The sequence below is a fragment of the Aethalodelphis obliquidens genome, unplaced genomic scaffold (genome assembly GCF_003676395.1).
Source record: "Aethalodelphis obliquidens isolate GAN/ISIS:26980383/991018 unplaced genomic scaffold, ASM367639v1 scaffold7, whole genome shotgun sequence".
Lineage (NCBI taxonomy): Eukaryota > Metazoa > Chordata > Mammalia > Artiodactyla > Delphinidae > Aethalodelphis > Aethalodelphis obliquidens.
In genome coordinates, this window is record NW_020837951.1 from 69,115,113 (window position 1) to 69,142,652 (window position 27,540).

Here is a 27,540-nt window from a genome sequence, read left to right on the forward strand (position 1 = left end):
TGTGAAGGTTAACTAATATCTGATTATTAAGAACCCTACAAGTAAAAACAGGCGTGAATACTGCTAGTTGTGTAACGGAAAATTAGTAAATGTTACTTCATTGGGTAATTATGTGTTTAAAATGCCTTTACCCTAGTGGGAAATACACAGAGGTAATACTGTGGGCTTTTAAAGGGTTGTAATACATAGCAGATTAGGGTATAGCTATGATAAATAATAGCTGTCAGCTGAAGCATTCATGTAACACTTATGATGTATTCAAGTAACAAAGACCCATTTTCCATCTCTATTAGATTCAGCTGGAAACAGTGATGAACCAGTCTTGTGTTTACATGGGTTCTTTGACCTTTTATTTTATTTTTGTAAGAAAATGTACCAAAATGAGTAACAGTGTGATAAAATCTCACCAATTTGGATTCTGCTGATTTGGGATTTGGGCTTGGCTGAAGTTCATCTCTACGCTACCTATACAGAAGTTATTTGCTTAGTTTTAAAAAAGCCGGGAAAAAGGAGTCGGTCTAAAAAGAGCTAATTATTTTCAAACCCTAAATGTGTTGATAACTGAATCTGGTTACTGTTTTAATTTGAAAATAGAGTCATTTACAAATTTATTTATTTATTTTTGACGTCTGGTTCTTATTAATTTATTTTGGTCTGTTTCACAAATCTTAATTAGTGAGAGAGATTTGGATATAGATTCTTCTCTATTTCTCACTTTCTGTTTTGGAAAGTTGATCTGAAAACAAAATAAACAGTAGAATTATGATTCTAACATTTTTTTGAGTTTATTGTGTATTAGGTACTGTGCTAAACACAGTAACTCAAAAAACATTAATTAACTGCTTATTACATGCCAGGCCCGGCAGGAGGTGAACAAGGCTCAGCTGTTTCCCCCAAGAAACTCGAAAGTGCAGGAGAATAATGCAGCAGGCTTGGTCAGTGAGGAATCCTTCTTGCTTCAGATACTCCTTCAGTAGTGTGCTGTTGCTACACAGATAGAGGTAGCCCCTTCAGAATGAGATGAGAAGATCTACATCTTGAGGATTGGTGACAGTCCTCTCAGAGCTGGAAGGGGCATTAGAAGTTGAGCCTAACTCTGCAGTATGGCCCCCGTACACCATATCCTCATATTCTCATTGCATGGAGTGTGATACCAAGTCGTAGTTCAAGCTCTGTATTCTGAGGCAGCTGCAGGAACTGAGAACGTTCAGTGGCTTCCTCTTGATCTTCCTGGTTCTGAACATTTCTTCCCGAACATTCCATTGTTATTTCAAACTCCTGCATGTTTTTAGAAGTAAAAGCATCCCCTGTCTCATTGAGATGTGTCTTGAGCTGTCACATGGTTGGGGCTACACGCCAGCCAAGCGTTCATTTGGCAGCCGTGTAGCCATCTGTGCCTGTGCGGTAGTGTTTGAGCAATTATTTGGGCAATGATTGCTTTCATCTATTTCAATGAATATTTACTGATTTAAAAAAATGGAAAATTAAATACGAAAGCCTTGATATCAATGGCAAGGAGCATGGACTTACTACAGATTGATAGCAGTCGCCATGATGAAAGTGGCCAATCTTTATCCTTTGTTAGGTACTCATTGGACTTAAAGTGAATGATCAACAACGAAATACAAGTATAAAATCTCAAAACATATATAGGGGAGCGGGAGGGGTGAGGTGTGACGGGTGAGAGAGTGGCATGGACATGTATACACTACCAAACGTAAAATAGATAGCTAGTGGGAAGCAGCCGCATAGCACAGGGAGATCAGCTCGGTGCTTTGTGACCACCTAGAGGGGTGGGATAGGGAGGGTGGGAGGGAGGGAGGGAGACGCAAGAGAGAAGAGATATGGGAACATATGTATATGTATAACTGATACACTTTGTTATAAAGCAGAAACTAACACACCATTGTAAATCAATTATACTTCAATAAAGATGTAAAAAAATAAACGAAAAACCCCAAACATATACAGATGTGGGAGAAGTGTTTCTGGTGATGGTGCCACAGGATGAGGGTTAAGTTTGGATTGATAATTTTTGTGTTTTGTGCTCGGCATGGAGCAGCCCTTTAATATGTAACTTTCATGCATCAGACTTGATTACATGTTTTTAGGATTGCAGTATATGCAGAGGTGCAGAGCTGTTTGCGGATGCTGATGAGCTGCTTTGGGAACTTGATCTGACACTGTATATCCAAACCTAGGTTTTTCTTTTGGTTTTTAAAGATTTGCTTGGTTCCCTGGGATGCAGCAAGATATAATAGAAAAAAACAATGTGTTGGATTTAGACCAAGAATCATAATACCTAACATCTAAAAAGTGTTTATGTGCCTGGTTCTGAGTGTGGATTATTTTAATTTTTCAGGAACTCTGTGTCAACTATACTTTATAGGGGAGTGGTTAAGCATGTGAACTTTTTTTTTTTTTTTTTTTTTTTGTGGTACGCGGGCCTCTCACTGTTGTGGCCTCTCCCGTTGCGGAGCACAGGCTCCGGACGCGCAGGCTCAGCGGCCATGGCTCACGGGCCCAGCCTCTCCGCGGCACGTGGGATCTTCCCGGACCAGGGCACGAACCCGCGTCCCCTGCATCGCCAGGCGGACTCTCAACCACTGCGCCACCAGGGAAGCCCAAGCATGTGAACTTTGACTCACATTCATAGGGTGCACAGTTCATATCCATGCTCTGCTTCTTACATAATTAGGCAGTTAATTTTGACCTCTCTTTGCCTCACATGGTTTTTCATATGAAAATGAGGATAATAATAATTCTCACGTCATGGGGTTTTGAATATTGGGTAAGAGAACACATGTAAAGAGCTTCAACTATGCCTGCCTGGCACATGGTAAAATTCTCAATAAATCCTGGCTGTTAATACCACTGTATAACCTCAGGCAAGTTACTTCCTCTCTGAGCTCTTATTTTCTCATACTGGAAATGGCGTTAATAATACCTACCTCAGAGTTATTGTGAAGATCTAATGGGATTAGTTACTTATAGTGTTTTGTGGATGTGTGGCACATAGGACCTGTTTCATCCAACATGGTGTTCTGAATCTCATGTTGTGCTTTGTGTTCATTCAGTGAATCTTTACTGAGCAGGTACTTGTTATATGCTGGGGTATAGTGGTCAAAAAGAGAGTCCAGGCCCTTGCCCTCAGGAGTTTGCATTTCACTGGGAGGTAGAGAGAGAGACAGCAGAAATACTATATGATGATCGTTTGAGATTGCGACCAAAGCTATGAGAAGGATACAATAGTGGGTCACTGGGGGTAGGGAGTGGGGAAGTACTTGGGGCTGGGGGGTAGGGGAGGCTCAAGGGAAGATGTGAACAGTGAGAGGAGTCAGCTGTTTAAACAGCAAGGGCACAAACACTTGAGGCTGAGGGGCCTAAGAGTTCCAGACCCGCACATCGAAAGAACTTGGGAGGCTCACGGAGCAAACTGGAGGTCGTTGTGACTAAAGCTCCTTGACTGAGGGACAGGTGTGAGACCAAATCATGTAAGACCTTTTGGCCTTGGTTTGGAGTTTGAATTTTATTACAAAGTGCAGTGGGATGCTGTTGAAAGGTTTTCAGCAGGTGAGTTAGAAGTCAACTATATATTTTGAATGGGAATTTCATGCATTTCCTAACCGTGGGCGCTGGTGTCTTATTTCTCTAGCTGGTGACTTACATACAGGATCCCATCCTAGTCTTTGATTAGAGATGATCTACTTATCCCTAAAACTTAAATTCTTTTCCATCATTCGCTTCCCTTGACTGTCCTACATGGTATCAAGGGAGGGAGGAAACACACATTTTTTGAGTACATACTACTGTGTCAAGATCCTCTTGGCTTTCAGGCTTACTTCATATTGTTATTTACGCCACCTTGTGAGGCAAGTGGCCCCAGATTTAACCAGTGAGGAAACAGGCTCCAGATAGTAAGTGATTAACCTAAATTTTAACGCCTAGTGGTGGAGTCAGGTTTTGCAACCAGCCTGTTTTTCCTACTCCCTGACCCTCCAGCCCCATGCATTTTTCTCTCTGTGTCAGGTTGCTCTGTCATCATGGTGATAGGGGTGTGTAAGACTAAGCATAATCAAATTAAAGACGTTTTCTCATCTTCACTATGGATAGTTGTAGGGTTTGCAAAAGAATATATGACATTGCTTCACAGTGCCCTTTTCATCTTATTCATTTGATCATTTTTAGAGTGGTTCTTCTAACAGTGTGGTGATGATGTTATTTTTGTGATTGTGTCCATTCAGGCCTGGAATCTAGAGATATTTTCCACCTTGGGCCACACTGAGTTAGTTAACAGCAGGGAAATTTACTATCTTCCTATAAAATTCCTTGGCCCATCTGATCTTCAGCTTTCATTAGTACTAAGAATGTAAGTTAAAATAATTCTATTCCATTTGATATGATTTTAATAATTTAGTTTTCATGAAAAATAAGAAATGAGTTTGGCCAGTTTGCAGCAATCAAAAAAAATGTTGCCATTTAACTTGTCATCAGTCTACATAATTCTTTTCAAGAGTGAGAGTTTTTATTTTGGTATAAAATTTCCCAGGAGTCTAAAGTAGGAAAATAATAATGGTCATATTTCTCCTTGAAAATGAAGGAAGATTTTTAAATGGTCTAAAGTTAATTGAATCTATCTAGTTAAATTACATTGACCTCTTTTCAATATTACTCTTTCCATAAAACATTGGTAAAATGGCTAACAAAGTAGTCTTAACATTTCTAAAATTTTTCTAGTTTGTTGCTCACTTAATGACATCTGTTAATGATGGATTTCTATGCTTATAGTGATTTGGGTTTTAGAAAGTCATATCCTCTATTTCTAAAGAATGTGTATTTGAATAAAGATTTTCATAATTTTGGTAACTTTATTCAAATTACAAAAACACATATTCTTGTGAAAAAATTATAAACTAGGAACAAGCAAAATTAAAATTCACCCATAATTTATGTTTTCCAGGCTTTTCTATGTACATATGTACCCAGACTACCTGGATTTGAATTTCAGTTTATTGTATGACCTTGGGAAAGTTATCTGTCTTTTCTGTGCCTCAGTTTCTTCTTCTGTAAAATGAGTGCCTATTTCATAGGGTATTGTGAGGATTCAATGTTAATAAATGTGAAGTGCTGAGACTATTGCCTGGCCCCTAGGTGAGAATCACACGTGTGGGTTTTTTTTTTTAACTTTATAATGGAAAATTTCAAACATATATAAACATAGAATAGTATTATGAACTCCAATGTACCCATCTATTATCAACATTTAGACGTTCTTGCTTTACTTATCATTTCCTCTTTTTTTTTTTTCCCCCTGGAGGGACACTGGTATACTTCAGTTTGTGCCATATTAATATTTGCTAAGAAGTAAATTATTTTAGAGAACCAGTGTGCAAAATTTGAGTCATTTTTTAGGGGAAGAAATACAAATCAAATACCTATAAAACACATTCTGTGGTGTTTTACTAAATTTTAGTTAACTGAATGGCATTAAAAGTAATATGAATATGGAGATTTTAGCTATTCAGATTAGACATTTATTGGTCAGTAAGGTCTTCAAAATGATTGGGCATCAGTTTTATTATAAATATACAGTAAAGATTATTTTGTATCAACATAAAATACTTATTTAAAAATGTACTGAGCAATTTGAGAAATTATTCTTTTGGTGGAGCAAAAATATTTAAAAATTATAACATTAGAAAAAATAATCTCATAAAGGAGCTAATTAGAGGACTTCTTTGAAGACTTAGATTGGATACTGTAAAAATTCTAGAGATAAATCAGTCTTTAGATTTTAAAAATCACTATTTTTCATCTGCATTCCCTTGTATATTTAACATATAAATACATACACATAAAAGACACTTTAGAAAAGATAATCCAAGAATAATTGAAGAAAATATTGTAACAAATCAGACATTATTGAAGTTGGTGGTTTTGCTTCTTACTTTCATGCTTGGTTCTCCTGGACAGTAATAAGCTCGAACTTGGTATTTCCTGCCTTTGATCTTATTTTAGACTCCCATTTCAAAATCTATGAGTAACTAACATGTGATGTAACTGAGAAGAAACTAAATTGTAAAGGCAAGAATATGATAGCAATTTGATGTATTTTAGTAAATTGCAACCAGTGAGATAATCAGAACTTACAGTCACCTAAATTTGCTCAGCACTTGAATTACAGATCTTAAAATTCCTGGGACATGATGCAGGAAAGTGGAGTGTGCTGGTTATGCCTCATGTTACTGATAGTCCAGGGAAACACTGGATTGGGAGTCAAGAAACCTCCCTTGTCATGTGAATTGCTAGGGTGAGTACCTTCTTGTTGAGTTGCTTAACCCCTCTGACATTGTTTCTCCAGTGACAAAAGTACAGAAGGGAGATGCTCTCAGGTCCAATATATTATGAAGGAAGTACTAGCTGCTGCAACAAACAGACCTCAAAATGCAATGGTTCAAACAAAGTAGGTTTTTTTTTGGAGTTTCAGGTTTGCAATTCTGCTCTAAGCTATCATTTAGGGCTCCTTCCATCTTGTTTCTCCAGCCGTGTCCTAGAGGCATTGTCTTCATGCACATGATTGAATCTGAGTTGTTGCCAAGACCTGGTTTCTGTTGGGAATAGAGTGGAGGAAGCAGGTTGTAGCCTGGAATTGGCACATCGTGTCTGCTCAGATTCCACTGGGGAGAACTTGATCACATACACAGTCTCTGTGGCCATACTTGAGGCTACTAAATGTAATACAGCTGGTCAGGCTGCAGTTTTATTAATATAGAAGAAAAGCACAGATAGTGAAGGATAGGTAGCAGTCTCTGCCACGTCTATGCCGTTCCTGCTTTCTCTGATTGACCAAGTGGTTCTGTCATACCAGTAGGTTGACCTCTACCTCGTCTTGGTTTTGAAATTAGTGGCGAAAATACAAGTATTTCCTACTCTCAGCTTAATTTAATGATGACTTAGTGAATATAATGATTAAAAATCACTATTTTCTTACACTCACTCTTTAGTATTAAAAACTTTCCATTGCGGTTTTCCCATGACATTTCCATTTTTATGAATCATGTCGTTAGGAGGACTCCAATTGTCCTGTTAATTTGAGAGTGCAGGAGCCAGTTGGATTTTGAAGCTTTTGAAGCAAGAGCTGAGGTTAAGCTTGAGTTTCTAGCAGGTTTCGGGATATAATAAAGGGTGATGAAACAGATTCCAGCTGCCAAATACTAGAGAGGCTGTGGGACTCTTAGGGACTGAGAAGAGGTAGGTGAGAAGCTAAGTACGTAGGAGAACAAGGAAGATATAAATATTGGGTGATTGAAAAGTCTTTTTCTTTTTTTCTTTAAGGGGCAGAGTGAAGCAACTAGAAGAGTCTGGAATATACCCCTGAGCCACAGTCTTGATAAACTTATAAGATCAGGTCAAATTTATTGATGGTGCATATCAGCTTTTCTATAAGCCATTAAAAAAAGTAATAAATTGTCAAAATATGTGTTAAAAATCCTCAGTCTGATGGTTCCATAGCTTAACTTGTGGGTGGAAGAAGCTAAGTAAATGCATAACTGATAATTGGAAGAGTTGATAAAGTGTTAGAAAGAAAAAAAGTCCTAGTTGTGTCTCTGAAACAGGGTCCTTTTAATGTGAGGGAAGTTTACTTTTTATCAGTCTGATGATGACTTTGCTTTTGTAGACTAGCTTCCAGAATGTACTCTCTGTAGCCCTGACTTCCACCTACATTGCTGCCCTGAGTCCTTCCTATATAGAAATTTGGTAGTCATGAGTGCTCAAAGTCAAGTCTTTCTCTGTGACCATTGGACACCGGCCCCCGCAAACTACCCTGCATAATCCCTCTGCTAGATTCCCATAGCACTTGTGAATATAATTACAGTTGACCCTAGAACAACATAGGCTTGAACTGCACGGGTCCACTTATACATGGATTTTTTTCAATAAATACTTTATTACAATACTACACGATCAGTGGTAGGTTGAATCAGTGGATGAGAAACCATGGCAGTGGAAGGCTGATCATAACGTTGTGTGCAGATTTTCAATTGTGCGGGGGTCGGCGTTAGATAGATTTTTAACCCCTGTGTTGTTTGAGGGTCTACTATAGAGAGATTCTTCTCTTGTTTTTCAGATTGTATCCTTCATTTGAAGTTTGACACTAAATACTTTTGTGTGATCTATGGCTGTATATTTTTGTATCCTAGGGAAACTATTGAGAAAATTGAAAACCTAAGGTGCTTTATCTATCTGCTGCTCCTTTATTGCTTCTAGAGTGCAATTGATTTATTTTTGGGGAAGTGTTCTTGTGCGGCTGAAACACCTTGGCAGATAAGATGATAATTGCTTAAGTTAAACAAATACTTTGATTCACTTGGAACTTAAAGACCTCATTGAAAATTCTCTTTCTGATTTAGATTCAGACAGACAAAAAAGGCACTATGACAGGTTGCAGATAAATCTTTTAAAATCAAATACTCTTTTTTTGTAACGTGGTTTATGGAGCATATTGTGACTTAAGAATGTCAGGGTAAGAAGTAATATATACCTTGTTTTCTTAAATGTATAAAATGCCCAAGGGACGTTGAGATTAAAAATAGAGTAGGACACATGCTACACTGCCAATGCTAAAGCAAAATATGTACTCTTTTTGAAATTCCCTAAGAGAATATGATGTTTTGATACCTTGAAAGGTGAAGTGGTTGTGATTAACCTTGAAATATGTCTCCAGCAGGTGAAAGACACCTGCAGTTGGTAGCGCAAGGATAGCAAATCAAGGATGATATCAAATCAGATTGCAGCTGTGGTAGTGGTTTTGAGAATGCCTAAGGAAAGATAGTTACTATAGATTTTAAAAACTTACTTATTCTCTAAAGTGTTGTACCGAAATTAGGACTGTCTTTTGTAAGCTTAGGTATTTGTCATCTATACTTAGACAATTTTGGTAAAACCAGTGCTCTTTTACTCCATTGGCCCACCTCCTGGAGACAAAGTCCTCTTTCCGGAGGGCTCAGCTTCTTCACTGGCATAATAAGCTATTAGCCTAACCAGCTGTTTGTCTGGTCCCCAGAGCATTTTGGAATTCCATCGTTCAGGCCTGAATCAGAGTATAACCCCACATTTCTTCTATTTAACTCTCCCACTCTTGACATTTGCGTAAGTATATTCTGTGGTGAGTTGATAACCCTCTGCTTCTCTGGATACTTTAAAGTTGGCTTTCTGTTGAGTTAGGTTAGATCATCAGAAAACTCTGTACTTGGACCCCATTAGCTGAGAGGTTTTTTTTCTGAATTACATGTTATGTTATAACCATGGCTTTCTCCAGGGTTTGTTGAAAAAAGAAGTAACATAAAATTCCGTTTTGCTTGTTATTGAGATTATTGTTTATTATATCACTCTGTATCCCATATAGAAAGCCTAATGTGAGAAATTTCCTTCAGAGTTTAGGGGCATGAAAAAGTTTGTTTTCTATGATAAAGAGAACTTTTTCATCTTTTAGGTAATAAGACATGTATAATTTATCTTATTTATGTATTTACCTGTGCTTGGATGCACAGGGGCAATTTGAATGTCAACTGTAGCAATTTTTGTCAACAAATTTTAGAAATTAATTAAATAGTCATTATGTAAACCAGGAGTCAGTAAACTACAGCCCACCTGCCTCCTGTTTTTGTAAATAATGTTTTATTGGAGCACAGCCCTGGTCATTTGTTTATGTATTGTCTGTGGCTGCTTTCCTGCTACAGTGGCAAATCTGAGTAGTTGCTCTCTGACCCTTTACAGAAAAATATGAACAATCCTAATGTAAATAGTCACATGGTAGTATGGGTCAGACCAAGTGCAATAGCACTGAAGAAATATAAAGCAAGGCGATTGCTCTAAGATGTGGCTGCTTGGGAAAGGCTTAACAGAGAAGATACGCTATGAAGTGAATTTTCTCTTTAAATAGTAGGAACAGACAGAGGAGGACATTTTATATAGGAGACAACAGCATAAATAAAATCCCTTAGGAATGAGCAGATTTTTGAGCACATGGGGCTATTCTGAAAATGGTTTTAACCAGATTGGAATTAGACAACAGTGAAAATGAAGTCGAATGTGTGAGACTGCTGTTGGAGACTTAAAACCTGGGAATCAGAATTTGCATTTAATCTGACAGGCTATTGAAAACCCACTATGAATTCTTTACAGGGAAATGATATGATGGAAATAGCATTTTAGGACAGTTAATCTGACAGCAGCGTATGGGATGAACTCAAGCATGGAGAACCCCAAGATTAAGCAGTTACTGAAGGAAGCCTAGCATGAGGAACGAAGATGTTGAATGGAGAAATGGAGAGGAAAGGTAGACTCTGAGATGCTGGAAAGAACAAAGCTGACTTTGTGACTGACTGGATTTAGAGAATGTTGGTGAAGAAAATTGTGAGAGGAGAATTGAGAGAAGATGCGCTGAAATGGAAACAGTTTTTATGAGAGAAAATATGTGTTTTGTTTTTAACCTCTCCAATTTCTGGTGTTTTAGAGCCTCATGAGAGAGAGTAGGGAAGTGTTTGGAGATAGGGATGAGATGAAGGCTCCAGGAGAGTTTTCATGAAAGAAGCACAAGGCAAAAGGCTCGGGAGCACCTTCAGGAAGATGGTGCTTGAGAAGCAGAGTGGACAGAGGAGTTGGAGGAGCCAGTAGAGCAGTGTTTGCCAAGGTGTATCCCAGGGGAGGCTGGTTATGTAGACTGTTAACAGGTATTTTTAGAAAAAGGTAGGCCATGACCAGATAAGTTTGGCAAACTCTGGGTTAAGCAAAGTTTATCAAACGTCTTGCTTTGGAACCTCTCAGGTTCTTTAATAATACACACCATTGTTCGTGTCACCAACTAAGATCTGTCTCTCAATTATAAATTCATTTATCCAACTTTCTCCCTGACATTGCCACTTGGATATTCATTAAGCATCTAAAACTTACCTATCCAGTGGAATTCCTGGTCTTCCCTCACAAAACTTATTTCCCTGTCTCAGTTGATGGCAACTCCATCTTTTCCTTTTAGTAAAAAAATGCCATGGTAAGTAATATATACATGGTTTTGTTTAATGTGTAAAATGCCCAAAGGAATTAAAATTGAGAATAAAGTTGCTCAGATCAAAAACCTTGACGTCATCGTTGACCCTTTCTTTCTCCTATACTCTCATCTAATCCATTAGCAGCCACATTGGCTCTGCCTTTGAAGATATCCAGAATCTGACCTCTCCTCACCTCAGTGATTCTATTAAAATCTTACCACTTTTTTTTTTTTTTTCCTGTAGTAGTTAACAGTTTCACTCAGGATAAATACATCTGTCCGTCCAGTGGCCTACAAGGCCCTCTGTGGTCTGGCTTCTCACTGACTCTGATTTATCATTCTCTTCCTCCTTCACTCTGTCCCTGACTCATCTTTTTCCTCTTTCTGGGATGGGTCTTAAGCAGGTTATTAGCTTAGGGCTTTTGCACTCACTGTTTCCTGTGCCTGTGACACTCTTTTCCCAGATTTGTGTGGCTAACATCCAAATGTCACCCTCTAAGGTGACCACCATATTTAAATAGGAAGTGTGTCCATCCCTCACTTCTCATCCACCCCCCTTTACTCTGTTGGCTTTCCTTTTTAAAAACATTTTTTTCTTCCAGTTTTATTGAGGTACAGTTGACATTTAGCACTGTATAAGTTTAAGGCATAGTGATTTGACTTATATACATAATCAAATGATGACCACAATAAGTTTAGTGAACACCCATTGTTTCATATGGATACAAAATTAAAGAAGTGGAAGAGGAATATGTTTTCCTTGTGATGAGAAGTCTTAGGATTTACTCCCTTAACATTCATACATAACATCCAGCAGTGTTCATTACCTTTATCATGTTGTACACTATGACCCCGGTACTTATTTATCTTATAACTGGAAGTTTGTACGTTTTGACTGCCTTCATCCAGTCGCCTCCCCCCGCCTCTGGTTCCAGTTGCGAAATAAATGAGTCACAGGTATGAAATGTATAGTGTGGGGAATATGTCAATAATTATGTAATACATTTGTATGGTGATGGTAACTAGACTTATTGTGATGATCATTTTGAAATGTTTAGAAATATCAAATCATTATGTTGTATAACAGGAACTAACGTAGCATTGTAGGTCAATTGTACTTCAAAAACGAACTCATAGGGCTTCCCTGGTGGTACAGTGGTTGAGAGTCCGCCTGCCGATGCAGGGGACACGGGTTCGTGCCCCGGTCTGGGAGGATCCCACATGCCGCGGAGCGGCTGGGCCCGTGAGCCATGGCCGCTGAGCCTGCGCGTCCGGAGCCTGTGCTCCGCAACGGGAGAGGCCACATCAATGAGAGGGCCCGCGTACCACAAAAAAAAACAAAAACCAACTTATAGAAAAAGAGATCAGATTTATTTTTTTCCATTGTATCACCTTCTAACATATTTCATGTATTATTTGGTTTTTTGTTTACTCTTTGAATCTTCAAGATGGCAATATATGTCCCTACAAAATTCTTTTTTCCTCTCGAGGAGATCTCTTTCTTGGGTTTCCCAGGCACACACTTTGGGAAATCCTGTTGTGATGACTTATGGAACAAAAGAGAAGAACATTTCAAGAAAGGTGAGATTAATACAACGGGGAAGTTGAAGAAATTTTGACCTGCTTAAAAGCTAAGGAGTAAATTAGACAGGGGACATGGTTGGCAGTCTTAGAACATGTTGTTTCAGTGCTGTGAAATGTCCAATTCAAGGGACTTTACTGTAGCAAAGTTTAGATGTTGAGGAAGAAAGGTAGTATAAATTATTTATTCAGGGAGTTGGCCTTTGGAAGAAAGGGAGGACAATAGTGAGAAAGAGCTGCAGGTTCAACCCAAGAAGCTTCCATTTTTGAGATCAGGAAAGCTTGGTTTTGTTGCCTGTTATTTTTATAAGGTGACTTAGAGAACAGTACTGACAAGCTTTTATTTTAAGTTATACTGTAATAAATAGGTGGCCTAAAGCATCCTATTTTTTAGAGTGGTGTAATTTGCTGGGTTCAGTGCTGCATGGGAATTGGATAAATTGGGATCCTTGGGAAATCTTATTAGTTCTGTGCCTCCACTTTGCCACTTGCCCTTCTCCATGATTTTGTTTCTGTTGTTGTATTTGAGAGCCCAGTAGGAGTCAGAGAGGTGTGATGTAAATATTAAAAGTTGGTGCTAATTGCTTGCTTGTTCCTCTTTTAGAAGACACAGGATCTGTTTTGATGTGTGAGTTTCTAGGTCATTTCTATACTTCCTGAAAAAGCTCACCAATGCTTCACACTTGTCACTAACAGTTGGATTCATGATTAAACGGAAGCTTGTGCCAGAGTGAGGCATAATTTAAACCATTTTGTGAAAGTTTGATTCTTTCTTCCTCAGAAGTTTTGATCCACAGAAGAATTAATTTCTATTTCAAACGTGTGGTTGAACTTTTAAAATCCTGTTATTTAGGCTTGAACTTTTGGATTGTTTCGTTTGTTTCTGTGGAGTGAATTCATCTGTTTCAGGATTTGCTCTAATGGGAAAAACTAAGAGCTGTTGGGCATTTTTAGTTTATTTATCAGTCATGGCATTTGAGGGCTGACGTGGTTAACAGGGAAGGGTATGCCAAGGGATTGCTCTGCAGAGCCCTGTGCTTTATGTCCATTGTTGTCTTTGGAATGAATTACTTTCATGTTATTTGACAAATAGTTGGTTTGAACTCCGTTTCCGGACTAACAAATATTCTTTTGTTTTGGTTACAGAATCTGCTTACGGTACATGTGAGAGAAGTAAAAATGTCAGATGATATCAGGAAAAGGTTTGAATTTCCAAATTCTCTTATCCAATCACAGGTAATTTTATTTGTTTGTTTATGCTTCATGGTAACAAACAAACATTTTTGGTGGATTGTTAATTGAATTTTATATTTTTAACATTAAATATTTTTATTCTTCTATGTACTGAAATATATATTAATAAACAACTTTTATATCAGTTAATTTGAAAATTTATGTATGACATAGGAAAGTAAATATTGAAATTGACCAATCTCTGCTTTCATTTATGTCATACTTTTCTTCTTAGAGATAAAAACCTTGATTAACCCTTGAATATATATTTTTTGGTCTGTAATTAATTATTGGGAACAGAATTAAATGGTTATACGTCTACAAAGTATGAGAGATTAATATTGAAAAAGGTATATTCTACCGCAGTACAACATTAAGAATAAAGATATTTATAATAATGACATTCAATAGGTAAAATACCGTGGATTAAAAAATTGGATCTACATGCTAACTCAGGTAGAAGATTGTGTTAATTTATTTTAGAAGAGCTTTTCAGTTATTAGGGTTAAAACAACTGATTTTCTGGTTAGCCTTCAGCTAACTAGAAGCATCCCTGTTAATCAAGGTACCATAATAGCTACCATTTTTTCTTGTGAGAGTAAAGCTAAGGGGCCAGCAGAAGCCTGCCTGAAGACTTACCAACGTACAGCGTCTTGGATACTTTCAACAGTTACCTTCGGAGATGCCTGCTGTGGGAATTGACTTAGCTGGGTAGTGGGGAACCCTTCCATGAGGAGTAGAACACTCCTTATGCAAGATTCCCTTCTACCTGACTGGGTTGGAGTCATATCCTGTGCAGCACAGGTGCTTACCATGAAGAAGAAGATGAATGCTTGGAGGATGCTGTCCACAGTTTTTATTTTTCTGTACCTGGAGTCCCTTTATTAGCATAGATAAATCAAGAAATGCCTATTTGTGTTGCTGTTACAATTAAGTGAAAAGTGTATTGTCTAGTGTACGATATCTAAACTATTCTGTTACGGAAAACTTAAGTAGCAGTATAGGCTGATTTATACTTGGATTTTGTATTTTAAAATCAATTTAGGCTATATTCTCTGATTTGTTAGAGAGATAAATTGGAAGGTAAATTAGAGAAATTGAATTTGGTGGGCAATGGGGGGATGTTTTATCATTAAGCTTTTTTCTTCTAGTCCTTTTTCTAAATATGAACAGTAGCTTTTTTTTGTCCTTGTTGTGTTTCATATTGGTTTCATTAGGTTCTTGCAACTGTGCCCTGTCCTCTGAATACTTCTTATTGTTCTTCTGTAACCACTGCTCAGTGTTAGCACCATATTTCATTGATTCATACACATTTTTTCACATTTTAACATCTGTGAAATTGGTTGTACCTAGTAATTGATGGCAGCGGCATACAGTTGGTATTGCCTGCACATTTATGAAGTTGGCCATGATTTTCTAAAAGAGTCTGAAAGAGCTCTTTCATTAATATAAAATAAGAAATTTAAATTATAAGAAGCATTGTATAACACAGATTAGTTGGCAGACTTTTTTTCTTTCTTGATGGTACATAAAATAATGATGCATCTTGCAGTTGATGGCCAGTTACATTCAATGAAATATGGTGTATTTTGTAAACAGGAACTGAAACTATTCACTGGTCCTCAATTCTTTGTTACTATCCCTTTAACAAAGAGGTAAGAGACAGTTCATTGATCTAAACTTAAAATTCATGTGAATGTGTGACTTGTAAAACTTAGACCGTCAAGCATTGAGGTCTGAATTCAATTCCAATGTGTGAAATACAAAAAGAAATGAAGGAGTAGGTGCTTTGTTTTTATTTGAGCTTTTCGGGAGACTTTGCAACACTGACAGGTATTCATAGTCTTTTCAGACATTGGTCTCAAGGGCAGGCTGAACAGTTGTTGCCGAAGCAAAGTTTCTCCCAACCCATACATAGCATGGCTGTCATTGTTGCTAGCCTGTGGCTCTAAGACAGCAGTGCTGTGTGGTGCTGAAAAACTAGGAGAGTGGAGTTGAGGTGATGGGAAATAATGACATTTACGTATTTATGGAATCAGCTCTCCTATAAGAATCTTAGTTTTAATTACTGGCTTTTTGACCAAAGAAGATATGGAAAAATTTTAGAGATTTATGAGGCTGAAAGCTTATTAAGGGGCTGAAACCTATGAGAAACCAACAAAAAAATTAAATCATAGAGCATAGAGGAAGGAGAACGGTCATGGTGAGGGGAGGACCTGTTGGTTCAAATCTGTGTGGGCCATAATCATGAAGATGGGGATGACGATCTTCATTAAGGGCATGATGAAAAATGATGCGTTTCATTTAACTGCAAAGATGATTTTAAGAATTGTGGAGTTTCTCACTTTTCTCATGGTTTAATGGATTAAGCAATCTCAAATTATCTTCTAATACTAAGTGACAGCAATTTAAACTGAAATTCCAGCAATTTTCTCAACATCTATGAACAATAGTGTGCTTATTGGGATAAAATGTAGGATAAAATGCTTACCTTGAGGGTTGTTAATGAAGATAAGAGATTATGTATGTGGAGTGCCAATACAGTGCCTTCTACAAAGCACACACTCTATGAATGGGAGTGATTGGCATACCATATCAACTAGTACTGCTATTAGTTACCTTCAAATTCACTATTGAGCGAGAACTTCCAAGGGAATGTATTCATTAATTTTGTTTGTTTTTTTAGGCTGCAGGTCATCTTATTGCTGCAGTTCTAAAGGAAAATGTTTTTTCAGAAAAGATCCACCAGTCCACAAACCAGGTCTGTCTTTAACTTTGTGCTTTAGTTCTATTCAGATATTGCTGCTAGCTGGACTGCATAAGCACTTCTTTTGTTTTCCTCACAGTTCAGGTCACTATAGAAATGATTTTGCCTTTTTTTGTTCGTTTGCCATGATTTTCTTTTTTTTTTTAATTAATTAATTTATTTATTTATAGCTGTGTTGGGTCTTCGTTTCTGTGCGAGGGCTTTCTCTAGTTGTGGCAAGCGGGGGCCACTCTTTGTCGCGGTGCGCGGGCCTCTCACTATCGCGGCCTCTCGTTGCGGAGCACCTGCTCCAGACGCGCAGACTCAGTAATTGTGACTCACGGGCCCAGTTGCTCCGCGGCATGTGGGATCCTCCCAGACCAGGGCTCGAACCCATGTCCCCTGCATTGGCAGGCAGATTCTCAACCACTGCGCCACCAGGGAAGCCTGCCATGATTTTCTTTTAAACTTTAAAATTTGTAACAAGACTCCAGGAATGAGATATGGAAGGGGTGAAGGGGAGTATTCTTATGACTATTAATGAAAAATAACATGGGTGGAAGGAGGATAGGCATGCTTTAGAGAAGGCTGATAGAGTTACTGCTGAGGGAATCTTTTTGTTTAATGGAGAAAGTGAACATAGTGGCTCTGTTTGGGTGTAGGAGATTTCTCATGCTTTAGGTATAGCCCCAAATATGTGTTCTAAGTCGGAAAGGTCATCCCCTGACAGGAAGAGCTGGAGGAAAAATTCTGTGCCATTCATAGAGCAGTTGAATGCTAAGAGTTGAAGCAATGCCAGCTTACTGACATATTTACCACTTGGGTTTTGGTTGACCAGTGTTGTGTATTTTGACATGCTGATTGGAAGCTCTGTTTAAGTAGGTCCTCTAAGGTCACTTTATGGAGAATACAGGTGATGGAAATAAGATTGTTTTTTTCATAACAGAAATAAATTGATTTCCTTTCTCTCACATTCCTTTTTATTAGCTGCTCCAAGTTACATCTCTTCACAGCTTCTGCTGACATGTTGAAGTCAATGTAGGGGCATACTTCACTAATTGGCATTTATCTGGTGTTTGTATGTAGTCATATAAATTAGGTTTTCTGAGAATTCTGATCTTAATCCTGCCGATAATCACATTATGTACTCTGAGAAGATCTAGTGTTTTTACTTAAACTGCCAGGATTTACTGAATGTCAAATCCCTGTAACTAAATGTTTCCTCTTCTAATAAATGAATGCTTACTTCCATGAGGGCACAGTATTACCTGAGGCAACAGTTTTTTTTATTCATTTATTTTGTTATTCTGGCTTAGTAGTGGAGTGATGACATTTAGAACGCTTTGGTATTGTCCATAAAGGTGAATAAAATTTCCTTCTGAATAAAAGAAATGGAATATAAATATTTCTTCCCTTCAGTGACTGTTAATTGTATTGTTATGTTAGTGGGATTCTAAGACTGAAGAGGCTCTCAGAGCCAGCTACTGTGGGAAAGTTAGCACAATTTAATGTTGATTTTCATTCTTTTAGTTATTCTATGGGAGCTGGGGAATCTTAATTTTTTTTTCTCCAGATTGTATGTTTCCCTAATAAATTATGTCAGGAGGAAGGAAAAATAGCTTCATTGTGTGTTCTTTAAAAAAAAAAAGCAAAAAAAAAAAAATCCCCAAAACAACATGTAAAATCTAAATGGACTTAACCCACAATACATTCAAATAGAGGTTTATCATTAGTAGTGAACCTTTATTTTTGAGGGGAGGCTCATGAGTTCCTGAGAAAGTTATGAAAGCTAGAACTTCCCTTTTTATAGGATTTTTCAAAATAAAGAACTTATATTTATCTGTGTGTCCTTCCGGTGCTTTCCTGTCAAAAGTGACAGGTTCACAGTGTGAGGGGGAGAAGTCACAGTCTTCCTTGGACAAAACACTTTTTCTAGGCTTTTGTTTGTAGTCATGGAACCAGCAGCTTGCTCGTAGCCTGTCCTACTTCTGTCTCCTTCCTTTGGGTCCACATTCAGCTTCAATCACTTGGGGCAGGGACATTGTGGGGGACAGTGGGGTGGCATGTGGGTGATAGAGGTTGGTGGGAGGAGAGCAGGAACATTTTCTGAAAATGTTACTGCCATTTAGGGCTTGAAGCATAGGTATGATTTGGAGTCCAACTTAGACTAACTGATATGCTGGTATTGTTCATGTCTGGTTAAATGGCTTAGTTAGAGCACAGTGCTGGAGCCAAGTCATAGTTTCGATCTCCTAGTAGTTGTGTTGCTCGGACTCAGGTCATACTTCTGCAGCCAGCCTCATTTTGCAGCAAAGGCACCAGATGAGAGAGAGTTGCTATATCAGAACATAGCCATTACCTCTCTTGGAAAACCGACTTTAGTGTATTCTACAAATGGTGTGACATGGTTTTTGTAGAGGAAAGTTAGCCCACTGTGAACAAATTACACTTTTTTTTTTTTTTTTTGCGGTACGCGGGCCTCTCACTGCTGTGGCCTCTCCCGTTGCGGAGCACAGGTTCCAGACGCGCAGGCTCAGCGGCCATGGCTCACGGGCCCAGCCGCTCCGCGGCATGTGGGATCTTCCCGGACCGGGGCACGAACCTGTGTCCCCTGCATCGGCAGGCGGACTCTCAACCACTGCACCACCAGGGAAGCCCCGAATTACACTTTGATGAATGGCTGGGGGTGTATATGCATTTGCTGCTCATCAGACGTGTGTTTTAATCACTTGTTTGATTTCAGACTCCTGCTTTGAACTTGCTGTGGGAGAAGTGTTGCAGTGATAATGTCGTGGTTCGAACAGCCTGCTGTGAGGGTCTGGTAGCCCTTGTCGCTCAGGATCTTGCGGAGTTCAGCTATGTTCTCAATGGGATTCTCAACTTGATTCCATCGACCAGGTGCTCTTTCCTTCATGTTTCATCAGTTAATGATTTAAAGTTTTAGAAAAAAATTCATTCATTTGCCATTAAGGGTCACCATTCATCCTACTTGCCAGTTGTTTTTATTTCCCTAAAAATGTCATGCAGTTGAAATTTCATATGTGGTGAGAACATGCTAATTTAAGCTCTAAAAGTTTGGGGATTTGTGGTCATTTGCTGTACTTAAGTTTTGGGGTTCTGCTTATTTTGTCATTGCTCTTTTTAAGGAATAGCTAAGTAGTTTATAACTCACAGTTTGCAGTACAAATTCCTGACTTATTTTAAGAAAGAAGGTTGCCCATAAGCATCATTCCACAGTGGTAAAGTTTATACACTATTGGCAATACTTGGTCAGCCTTTAGCATCAGTGCATGCGTTAGAAACTAACAGCACTAATTTCTTTAAAAGCATTTTGTGGTTTAGACATGTCTTCCCCTGATTATTCCAAGTAAATAATGTTCTTTGAATTTGTTTGGAATGACCATATTTATTCCATTCACAGACTGAGGTTAATGGAATCCCAGGGGATAAAATGGGCATTCTGAGGTAGTCAAACAAGACTGTATTTGAACCATCCCATGGAAGTGAGCATCTCTTGTAAGATACTCCCTGAAAAGGAGGTGCCACTCTTTGCTTCAAGAAATGGTCTTGATCTATATGCCCTGAGTTTTGCCTGCTTTAAATCATTTGAGCTTCTGTCCCCTTCTCCCAACTCTTAACCCAGGCCCCCGCCTCCTTCTCTGTGGGGTTACTTGTTCTCCTGATGTTTCTTACTCACCTTTACTGTAGTATCATCAGAGCTGAATACTTAATCTTTTTTTCTGCCTTCTGTGGAGACGGAGTACAACTGTAACCATCAATGTATGGACAGTGCCTTCCTAGACTTGAGGTCTATTAGGTTAAGTAACCTCTGGCCTTTTAACCTTTCTTCACAAATCTTATTTTGTTCCCTTACATCAACTCTTTGAATCTTTTTGGAGCCTTGATTTTTTTCTTTATATTCTGCTATCTACATTTATAAGTCCAAGCCCTTTAGCGTGGTATACGTGCCCTTCCCAAACTAGTTCCCACCTTCTGTTCAACCTGCGTTTTCTGCCATGAGCCCTCCTCTAAGCCGTACATACCTGTTCCCGAGCCTGTGCATGCTGTTCCTCTGCATGGAATGTTCCTTCCCCTTCTCTTTCTGATATCATCTTCTTCATCCTTCAAGGCTCAGCTCAGATGTCACCTCTCCTGCCTAGACACTTCCCTCTTCTCAGCTGGGCTACTTGCTCTCTCACAATATAGTTCTATTTTTAACCTGTATTTTTGTCTCTAGCACACTCTTCAGCAGTTAGTAGATGACCAAATCTTTCTGAATAAGTAAGGTTTGATCATGGCTAAAAACTTAACTCATTTTCTGTCTTTTTCTTTGTGTGCATGCCCACGTGCACATGCACGCACGCGCACAGACTCAAACAAATGTTTTTAGAAAGATTAGTTTTAAAAGATTAGTTTTGAGGCGACTTTTAAAAGGTTAAGTTTTTGGTTTTTTTAAAGTGTTTTTATTTTTTTATTTATTGGCCGCGTTGCGTCTTTGTTGCACTGCGCGGGCTTCTCATTGCACTGTGCGGGCTTCTTATTGCGGTGGCTTCTCCTGTTGCAGAGCATGGGCTATAGGCGTGTGGGCTTCAGTAGTTGTGGCATGTGGGCTCAATAGCTGTGGCTCGCAGGCTCTAGAGCACAGTCTCAGTAGTTGTGGCGCACGGGCTTACTTGCTCCATGGCATGTGGGATCTTCCCAGACCAGGGCTCAAACCCGTGTCCCCTGCATTGGCAGGTGGATTCTTAACCATTGTACCACCAGGGAAGTCCTAAAAGGTTAAGTTTTAATGTGTCTCTTTTTGTAACTTATTGGTTGCCCTTAAGCAAGCCACCTAGATTTTGCCTCACCCTTTTTTTTAAATGCAGGTGTAGTATTAGTTCCTCCCTAAATATTTTCAAATGCCTTAAAATTCACAAACATAGAACCTCCTTGCATTGTCTAGTTGTACTGTTTATATCCAAAAGTAAGAGTATCAGCAGCTAAAGGGGCCAGGGGCCAGCTAATGTCTCTGACTAAGGGATAATTAGAGCACGTTAGGTTATACCTTTAATTCCAGAATGTCCTATTAGAAAATTATGCTGGTGTGGGATATCCTTCACACATCAGTATAAGGCCATCATCACTATTGTAAACCAAAAAGCATAAGCTTTGCTGAGAGTGGATCAGCATGTCATCTGTATATGTGAAAATTTGTCAGTAATATTAGATTTTTTAAAATTAAAAAATACATTTTTTGAATTAGCAACATGTTCACGTGGTAAAAAATTCAAAAGGGTGTAGGAGGCAAATTCTCTGTCTTTCCTCTGTATCTCAGTTTTTCTCCTCAGGTAAAACTCTTAACAGGTCTTGTTATCCTTCTAAAGATGCTGTATGTACATATAACTGAAAATTTATATGTACATGTTTTTTCTTAAAAAAAAATTAGTAGCCTACTATACTTAGTATTCCTTATTTTGCATTTTTCAATGAAGCAAATATATCTTGGACATCATTCCTTACCATACATAAAGTGCTTTCTATTTTTTCTGGCTGTATAATATTCCATTGTATGAATATGCCGTAATTTACCAGTTCCCTATTGTTTTCAATTATTTGCAATTATAGGCAGTGCTTCAATGAGTAATCTTACACGTATAGGTTACCATTAGTTTTCAAGGGTCTTTGGAAATATGGCCAAGATATAGAAGAAAGCCTTGAATTTTATGGTAAGCAAATATAGGAATTTTAACAATTGAAGGATCCTGAAAAAACTTTTTTTAAAGTTTCTTAGAGTGTTCATGTTGTCTAAATTGTTAGCCACAGGAGATGTAGACAGAGTAGGTTCTGAAGCTAACCAATTTAACTTTTGCTTCAGTTTGATCGTGAAATGTGTTATATAAGTGCTAGGTTTTCTTTATTGTTGTCAGTAGAGGTAAGGATAATTTCTGAAGAATTTCCTTTGTTTTATTTCAAGTAGTAGAGCTTTGTGGTTTGTAGTGATTACAAAGACTATACTTTGCATTGTTTATGCCTTAACAAAAGCAAAATGAGAATCAAATTTAATAAATTAAATTTAATTTAATTAAAAACAGGGATCCAAACAGCCTCCTCCTCCAAATGCTCCTCAGGGAATCTTCTGAGACAGAAAACCATCTTTTTATCTTTGGGATCTAAAAACAAAAATGAGTTTGTCATTTCCCTGTGGTTCTTGGCTGAGACATTTTGGATCTTCAGTTTCCAGTGTTTAAATTTCTTCTTGTCTGTGGCTTTCTCTTCTTAAAATAGAGATTTATGGCAGTCTAGAGGCACCTTGGGAACAGAGCCACACAACGATTGCTCAGCTTTGATACAGAAGAATGAGCCTAAAACTGTATTTTTTCATTTTGCCTACCTAGTATCCTAACATTCTTCAGAGGGAGAGAGAAAGAAGGAGAGGGAGAGAGGGAGATGGAGAGAGAGGGAGGGAGAGAGGAAGAGAGAAAGAGGGAAAGAGGAGAGAGAAACGGCATCCTTCTGTGGAATAGATATTTAGAAGATGTAGCTTCCAGAGCTTTCTCAGCATTGCAGTAAATGTTGAAAGCTGCAAGGAAAGATGGAGAAAAAGTCAGTAAGGTTCTCTCTCCTAGCCTTATAACCTGCTCCTTGGATCTTTGCAGGTCTAGTATGTAAATTCCCTTGGAACATGTATGAAAAGCTGCTTCCTCTTAACCACCCCCCACCCCCAAATCCAACCCACAATTTGAGAAACATTGGTCTAGAGCCTGCTACATTGTATAGTCTAACTTTGAGTAAGACTTGACATTGGTAAAGCTCTGGTTGTCTAAACTTCAGGGAGTGGCTGGGAAAGTATCTGGCTCTGTTTGAGAGACTCTTCCCTTCAAAGGAATAGTTGGATGTCCAGAGTGTTCTCGGTTCAAAGCTGAGGCAACATGAAACAATTGTAAACTAGTTTTTATAGCTTCTGTAAACAAAGAAGTGGATTTAAGAGGTTGAAAATGTTCTTTTAATCAGTAAGGAAATTTGAAAAAAAAAAAAAAATTCCCTAGGGAGGGTGAAGGAAAGAAGGGGGCTACAGAGAAAACACAGTTAGGAAATTATTATCACCAGTTAAATGTAAATTTTGAAATTAAATAAAATTAGGGTGAATGATATACATAGTAGCATGTCCTTTTCTTATCCTTTAAAGAACTGCTTGTTTTCAGTTTAGATTGTTTTTGTTTTTACATTTGAGTTTATCCTATGATAAAGATTGCCAAAGCAAGGAGTTTCCTCATTTTTCTTTCCTTAGATCCCCGCCCCCTCCCTTAACTGCACTAGCTTCTAGAAAGCTCATGCAGCCATTGTTATAGTTGCTTAGTAACGGGATTGTGAATAAAAACAGTACTCTCCTGTGGAACCAGGTATTTAGTTTTCGATACTGAGATGTCATGACAGCCTGTAATTTCAGTTGAGCTGCTTCCCCGACCCGCCACCCCTTCTTTCAAAAAATGTGTTTGGTAGGACGGTTATGCTCTAGATAAACTAGCGCTTCATTTGTGTTCCTTTTGTGCTTTCAAACAGGGAATGGACCTGCAATTTATGTATTTGGGGGAAAAAAATGTATTAGGGTGTGAGAGATTAAAGTCTCTTTTCTGAGATTCCTAAAGGCTACTTTTTAATAAATCTCAAATAGGATATTAATAAATGCCCATAATGGGTCCCGGCTAAAGCTGCTGGATCCAGTGAGTCTTTGATCATGGATTGATGAGGGTCCAGTTAGATTTAAAATGACTTTGAGAACTATTTGCAGTTAAGATTTAGGGTAATTTCATGAGAAAATTCTTATCTCTCAGGGTCTTTTCTTTTGTCGATGACCCTGTTCCTTGGAACACTTAATTGCTTTGTTATCATTGTAGGAAACGGTTAGCAACAAGGAGACGCTGTATTCATACCTTGTATTATTGAGGCTTTTCTGTAGTATTTAGCTTCTTTCTCTTTATTTTATTTGGCAGGAGAAGAAGAACCAAAGAAGGATGCCTTTATGAGGTTTTTCCAAGATTTGAGGAAGACAGTCTTAGTTAGCATGCTTTCATTTGCAGCCAGGGAGTCAGAGAATTTTTCATGAATTTGAGATGGTTTCAGGGTTTATATCTACATTGGTATCATTGCTCATTTAATTTTAACTCTTATCTGACAATAACAGAATTCTTGGACCATGTCTGTCTCCTCATCTTGTCTTTTAAGTATTCCGTAAGCCTTTTAGCTTGTTTTCAGATGTTCTCTTTTCCTTTTTTCGAATTCTTTTTCTTTCTCTAAAATTACAGAATCTCTCTCAACTTGTAGCTCATCACCAGAAAAGTAATTCTAGCCACTTTTCTCATCTAGGACATTCTGCCCTATTTCTTTTTAAGTTAACTGATCTGGTTGAAGGCTTTGTCACAAAATATTCCATTGTAAGAGTCATGTATTTATGCTAAGGTGTTTTTAGGTGATTTAAGAAAAGTGACTACTGAAATACATGTTACTTTTCTTTAAATTTTATTTTATTTTATTTTATTTTGCGGTACGCGGGCCTCTCACTGTTTTGGCCTCTCCCTTTGCGGAGCACAGGCTCCAGACGCGCAGGCTCAGCGGCCATGGCTCACGGGCCCAGCTGCTCCGCGGCATGTGGGATCTTCCTGGACCGGGGCACGAACCCGACATCGCCTGCATTGGCAGGCGGACTCTCAACCACAGCGCCACCAGGGAAGCCCACATGTTACTTTTATAATGGAAAAGTGCTTCAGAAGAAATCAGGCTGTTTTCTGGTACTTAGAACTTTCCCAAGCAAAAACTCAATAGCATTATATCTTTTAGATTTTTTTGAAAGAAACATTATTTTTTGTCATTTATGGGTTAACCATGGGTTCCACAGAACTGTTTTTTTATTTCCTCCCTTTCTTCCTGGCTCCGTCTCTCTTTTCTCATATAATTTTATTATAAATTTAGGAAATGACTTGATCATTAATCTAGTGTTTAACATTCTCTTATTTGCTGGTGACTTACTGTACTTAAAACTGACCACTTACCCTTTCTAGTTAAAAAGAGACTTGGCTACATTTGTACCATTTGCTCCCATGATACCCAGGATGCCCTCTTTTGGGATGTTTGTATAATTCTCTTCAATGCAAACTTTTGTTATTCTCATCCCTGGTCAAAAAATTAGTATGGGGGGCTTCCCTGGTGGCGCAGTGGTTGAGAGTCCGCCTGCCGATGCAGGGGACACGGGTTCGTGCCCCGGTCCGGGAAGATCCCACATGCCGCGGAGCGGCTGGGCCCGTGAGCCATGGCCGCTGAGCCTGCGCGTCCGGAGCCTGTGCTCCGCAACGGGAGAGGCTACAACAGTGAGAGGCCCGCTTACCGCAAAAAAAAAAAAAAAAGGAAAATTAGTATGGGTACTTCCTTGCATCTCATATTTAGAATATTTCGAAACTAAAGAACCAAGCATTAATTGTAGTCTTTTCAAAAGGAGACCGAGCATACATGAGCAGTATTTAATGCCATAATCAAATAAACCCCAAAGGAAACCTGAGATATGGTATTCATATGCACAGTAGTAATTGTGCTGTATTTACCTAGTGAAGAGCAATTTTTCTGGGTGGTTTTAATTAGTATAGTTTGTACAGCTTGACCAAAATTTTTTTTCTTTTCTTTTTCTCTGGAGTGTTCAGCATCATTATTGACCCACACTCCTTATGATGAGATCTGGGTTTGGCTCTTATGCCAGTGAAAATTGAGCTTCCATTTTTTAAAATTAATTAGTTTATTTTTTTGTGGTACGCGGGCCTCTCACTGTTGTGGCCTCCCCGTTGCGGAGCACAGGCTCCGGACGCGCAGGCTCAGCGGCCATGGCTCACGGGCCTAGCCGCTCCGCGGCACGTGGGATCTTCCCGGACCGGGACACGAACCCGTGTCCCCTGCATTGGCAGGTGGACTCTCAACCACTGCGCCACCAGGGAAGCCCTTTTTTAAAAATTTTTATTGAAATACAGTTGATTTACAATGTTGTGTTAGTTTCAGGTGTACAGCAAAGTGATTCAGTTTATATATATACACATATATATATATTCTTTTTTAATATTCTCATCCATTATAGGTTATTACAAGATATTGAGTATAGTTCCCTGTGTTATACAGTAGACCCTTATGGGTTAGCTGTTTTATATACAGTAGTGTGTATATGTTAATCCCAAACTCCTCATTTATCCCTCCCCCCTCCTTTGGTAACCGTAAGTTTGTTTTCTATGTCTGTGAGTCAATTTCTGTTTTGTAAATAAGTTCATTTGTATCTTTTCTTTAGATTCCACATATAAGCAATATCATATGATATTTGTCTTTCTCTGTCTGGATTACTTCACTTAGTATGATAATCTCCAGGTCCATCCATGTTGCTGCAAGTGGCATTATTTCATTCTTTTTTAATGGCTGAGTAATATTCCATTGTATATATGTACGACATCTTCTTTATCCATTCATCTGTCAATAGACACTTACGTTGCTTCCATGTCTTGGCTATTGTAAATAGTGCTGATATGAACGTTGGTGTGCATGTGTCTTTTCGAATTAAGTTTTTCTCCAGATAAATGCCCAGGAGCGGGATTTCAGGATCATATGGTAGCTCTATTTTTAGTTTTTTAAGCAACCTCCATACTGTTCTCCATAGTGGCTGTATCAATTTACATTCCCACCTTTTTTTTTGCATTGTTTCTTGTCACTGCGCTTGTAGCTCAGGCCTGAAGTTTCCTTTGCTCCCTCTTAGAGGGTTCTTGAGTCAGTTCAGTTTGTTTTGGCAGCTACCCAAGAAAGGACTTGTTCCAGCTGACCTTTACTAAAGGACTTTGGGCAGAAGGTTCTTGAGTGTGACAGGACTCTGTGGGCTACGAGTTACAGAAACCCACTTGAACTCGTTTGAGCATAAAAGGGTGATTTTAAT

General features: G+C 38.5%; 1 protein-coding gene across 4 annotated transcripts in view; it reads left to right on the plus strand.

The window, feature by feature from the left end:
* Nucleotides 1-27,540, plus strand: part of FOCAD (focadhesin) — a 311,434-nt gene that overhangs the window by 13,626 nt on the left and 270,268 nt on the right. For 2 of the 4 annotated variants that reach the window (XM_027105948.1, XM_027105951.1), the window contains exons 1-4: nucleotides 12,493-12,628; nucleotides 13,775-13,864; nucleotides 16,548-16,622; nucleotides 19,351-19,505. In XM_027105948.1, coding sequence (XP_026961749.1) covers nucleotides 12,506-12,628; nucleotides 13,775-13,864; nucleotides 16,548-16,622; nucleotides 19,351-19,505 — 443 coding nt within the window. In that variant the 5' untranslated portion in view covers nucleotides 12,493-12,505. Of the gene's footprint in view, nucleotides 1-12,492; nucleotides 12,629-13,774; nucleotides 13,865-16,547; nucleotides 16,623-19,350; nucleotides 19,506-27,540 lie in introns of those variants that run through there. The other 2 variants (XM_027105950.1, XM_027105949.1) reach the window with 1 other exon arrangement.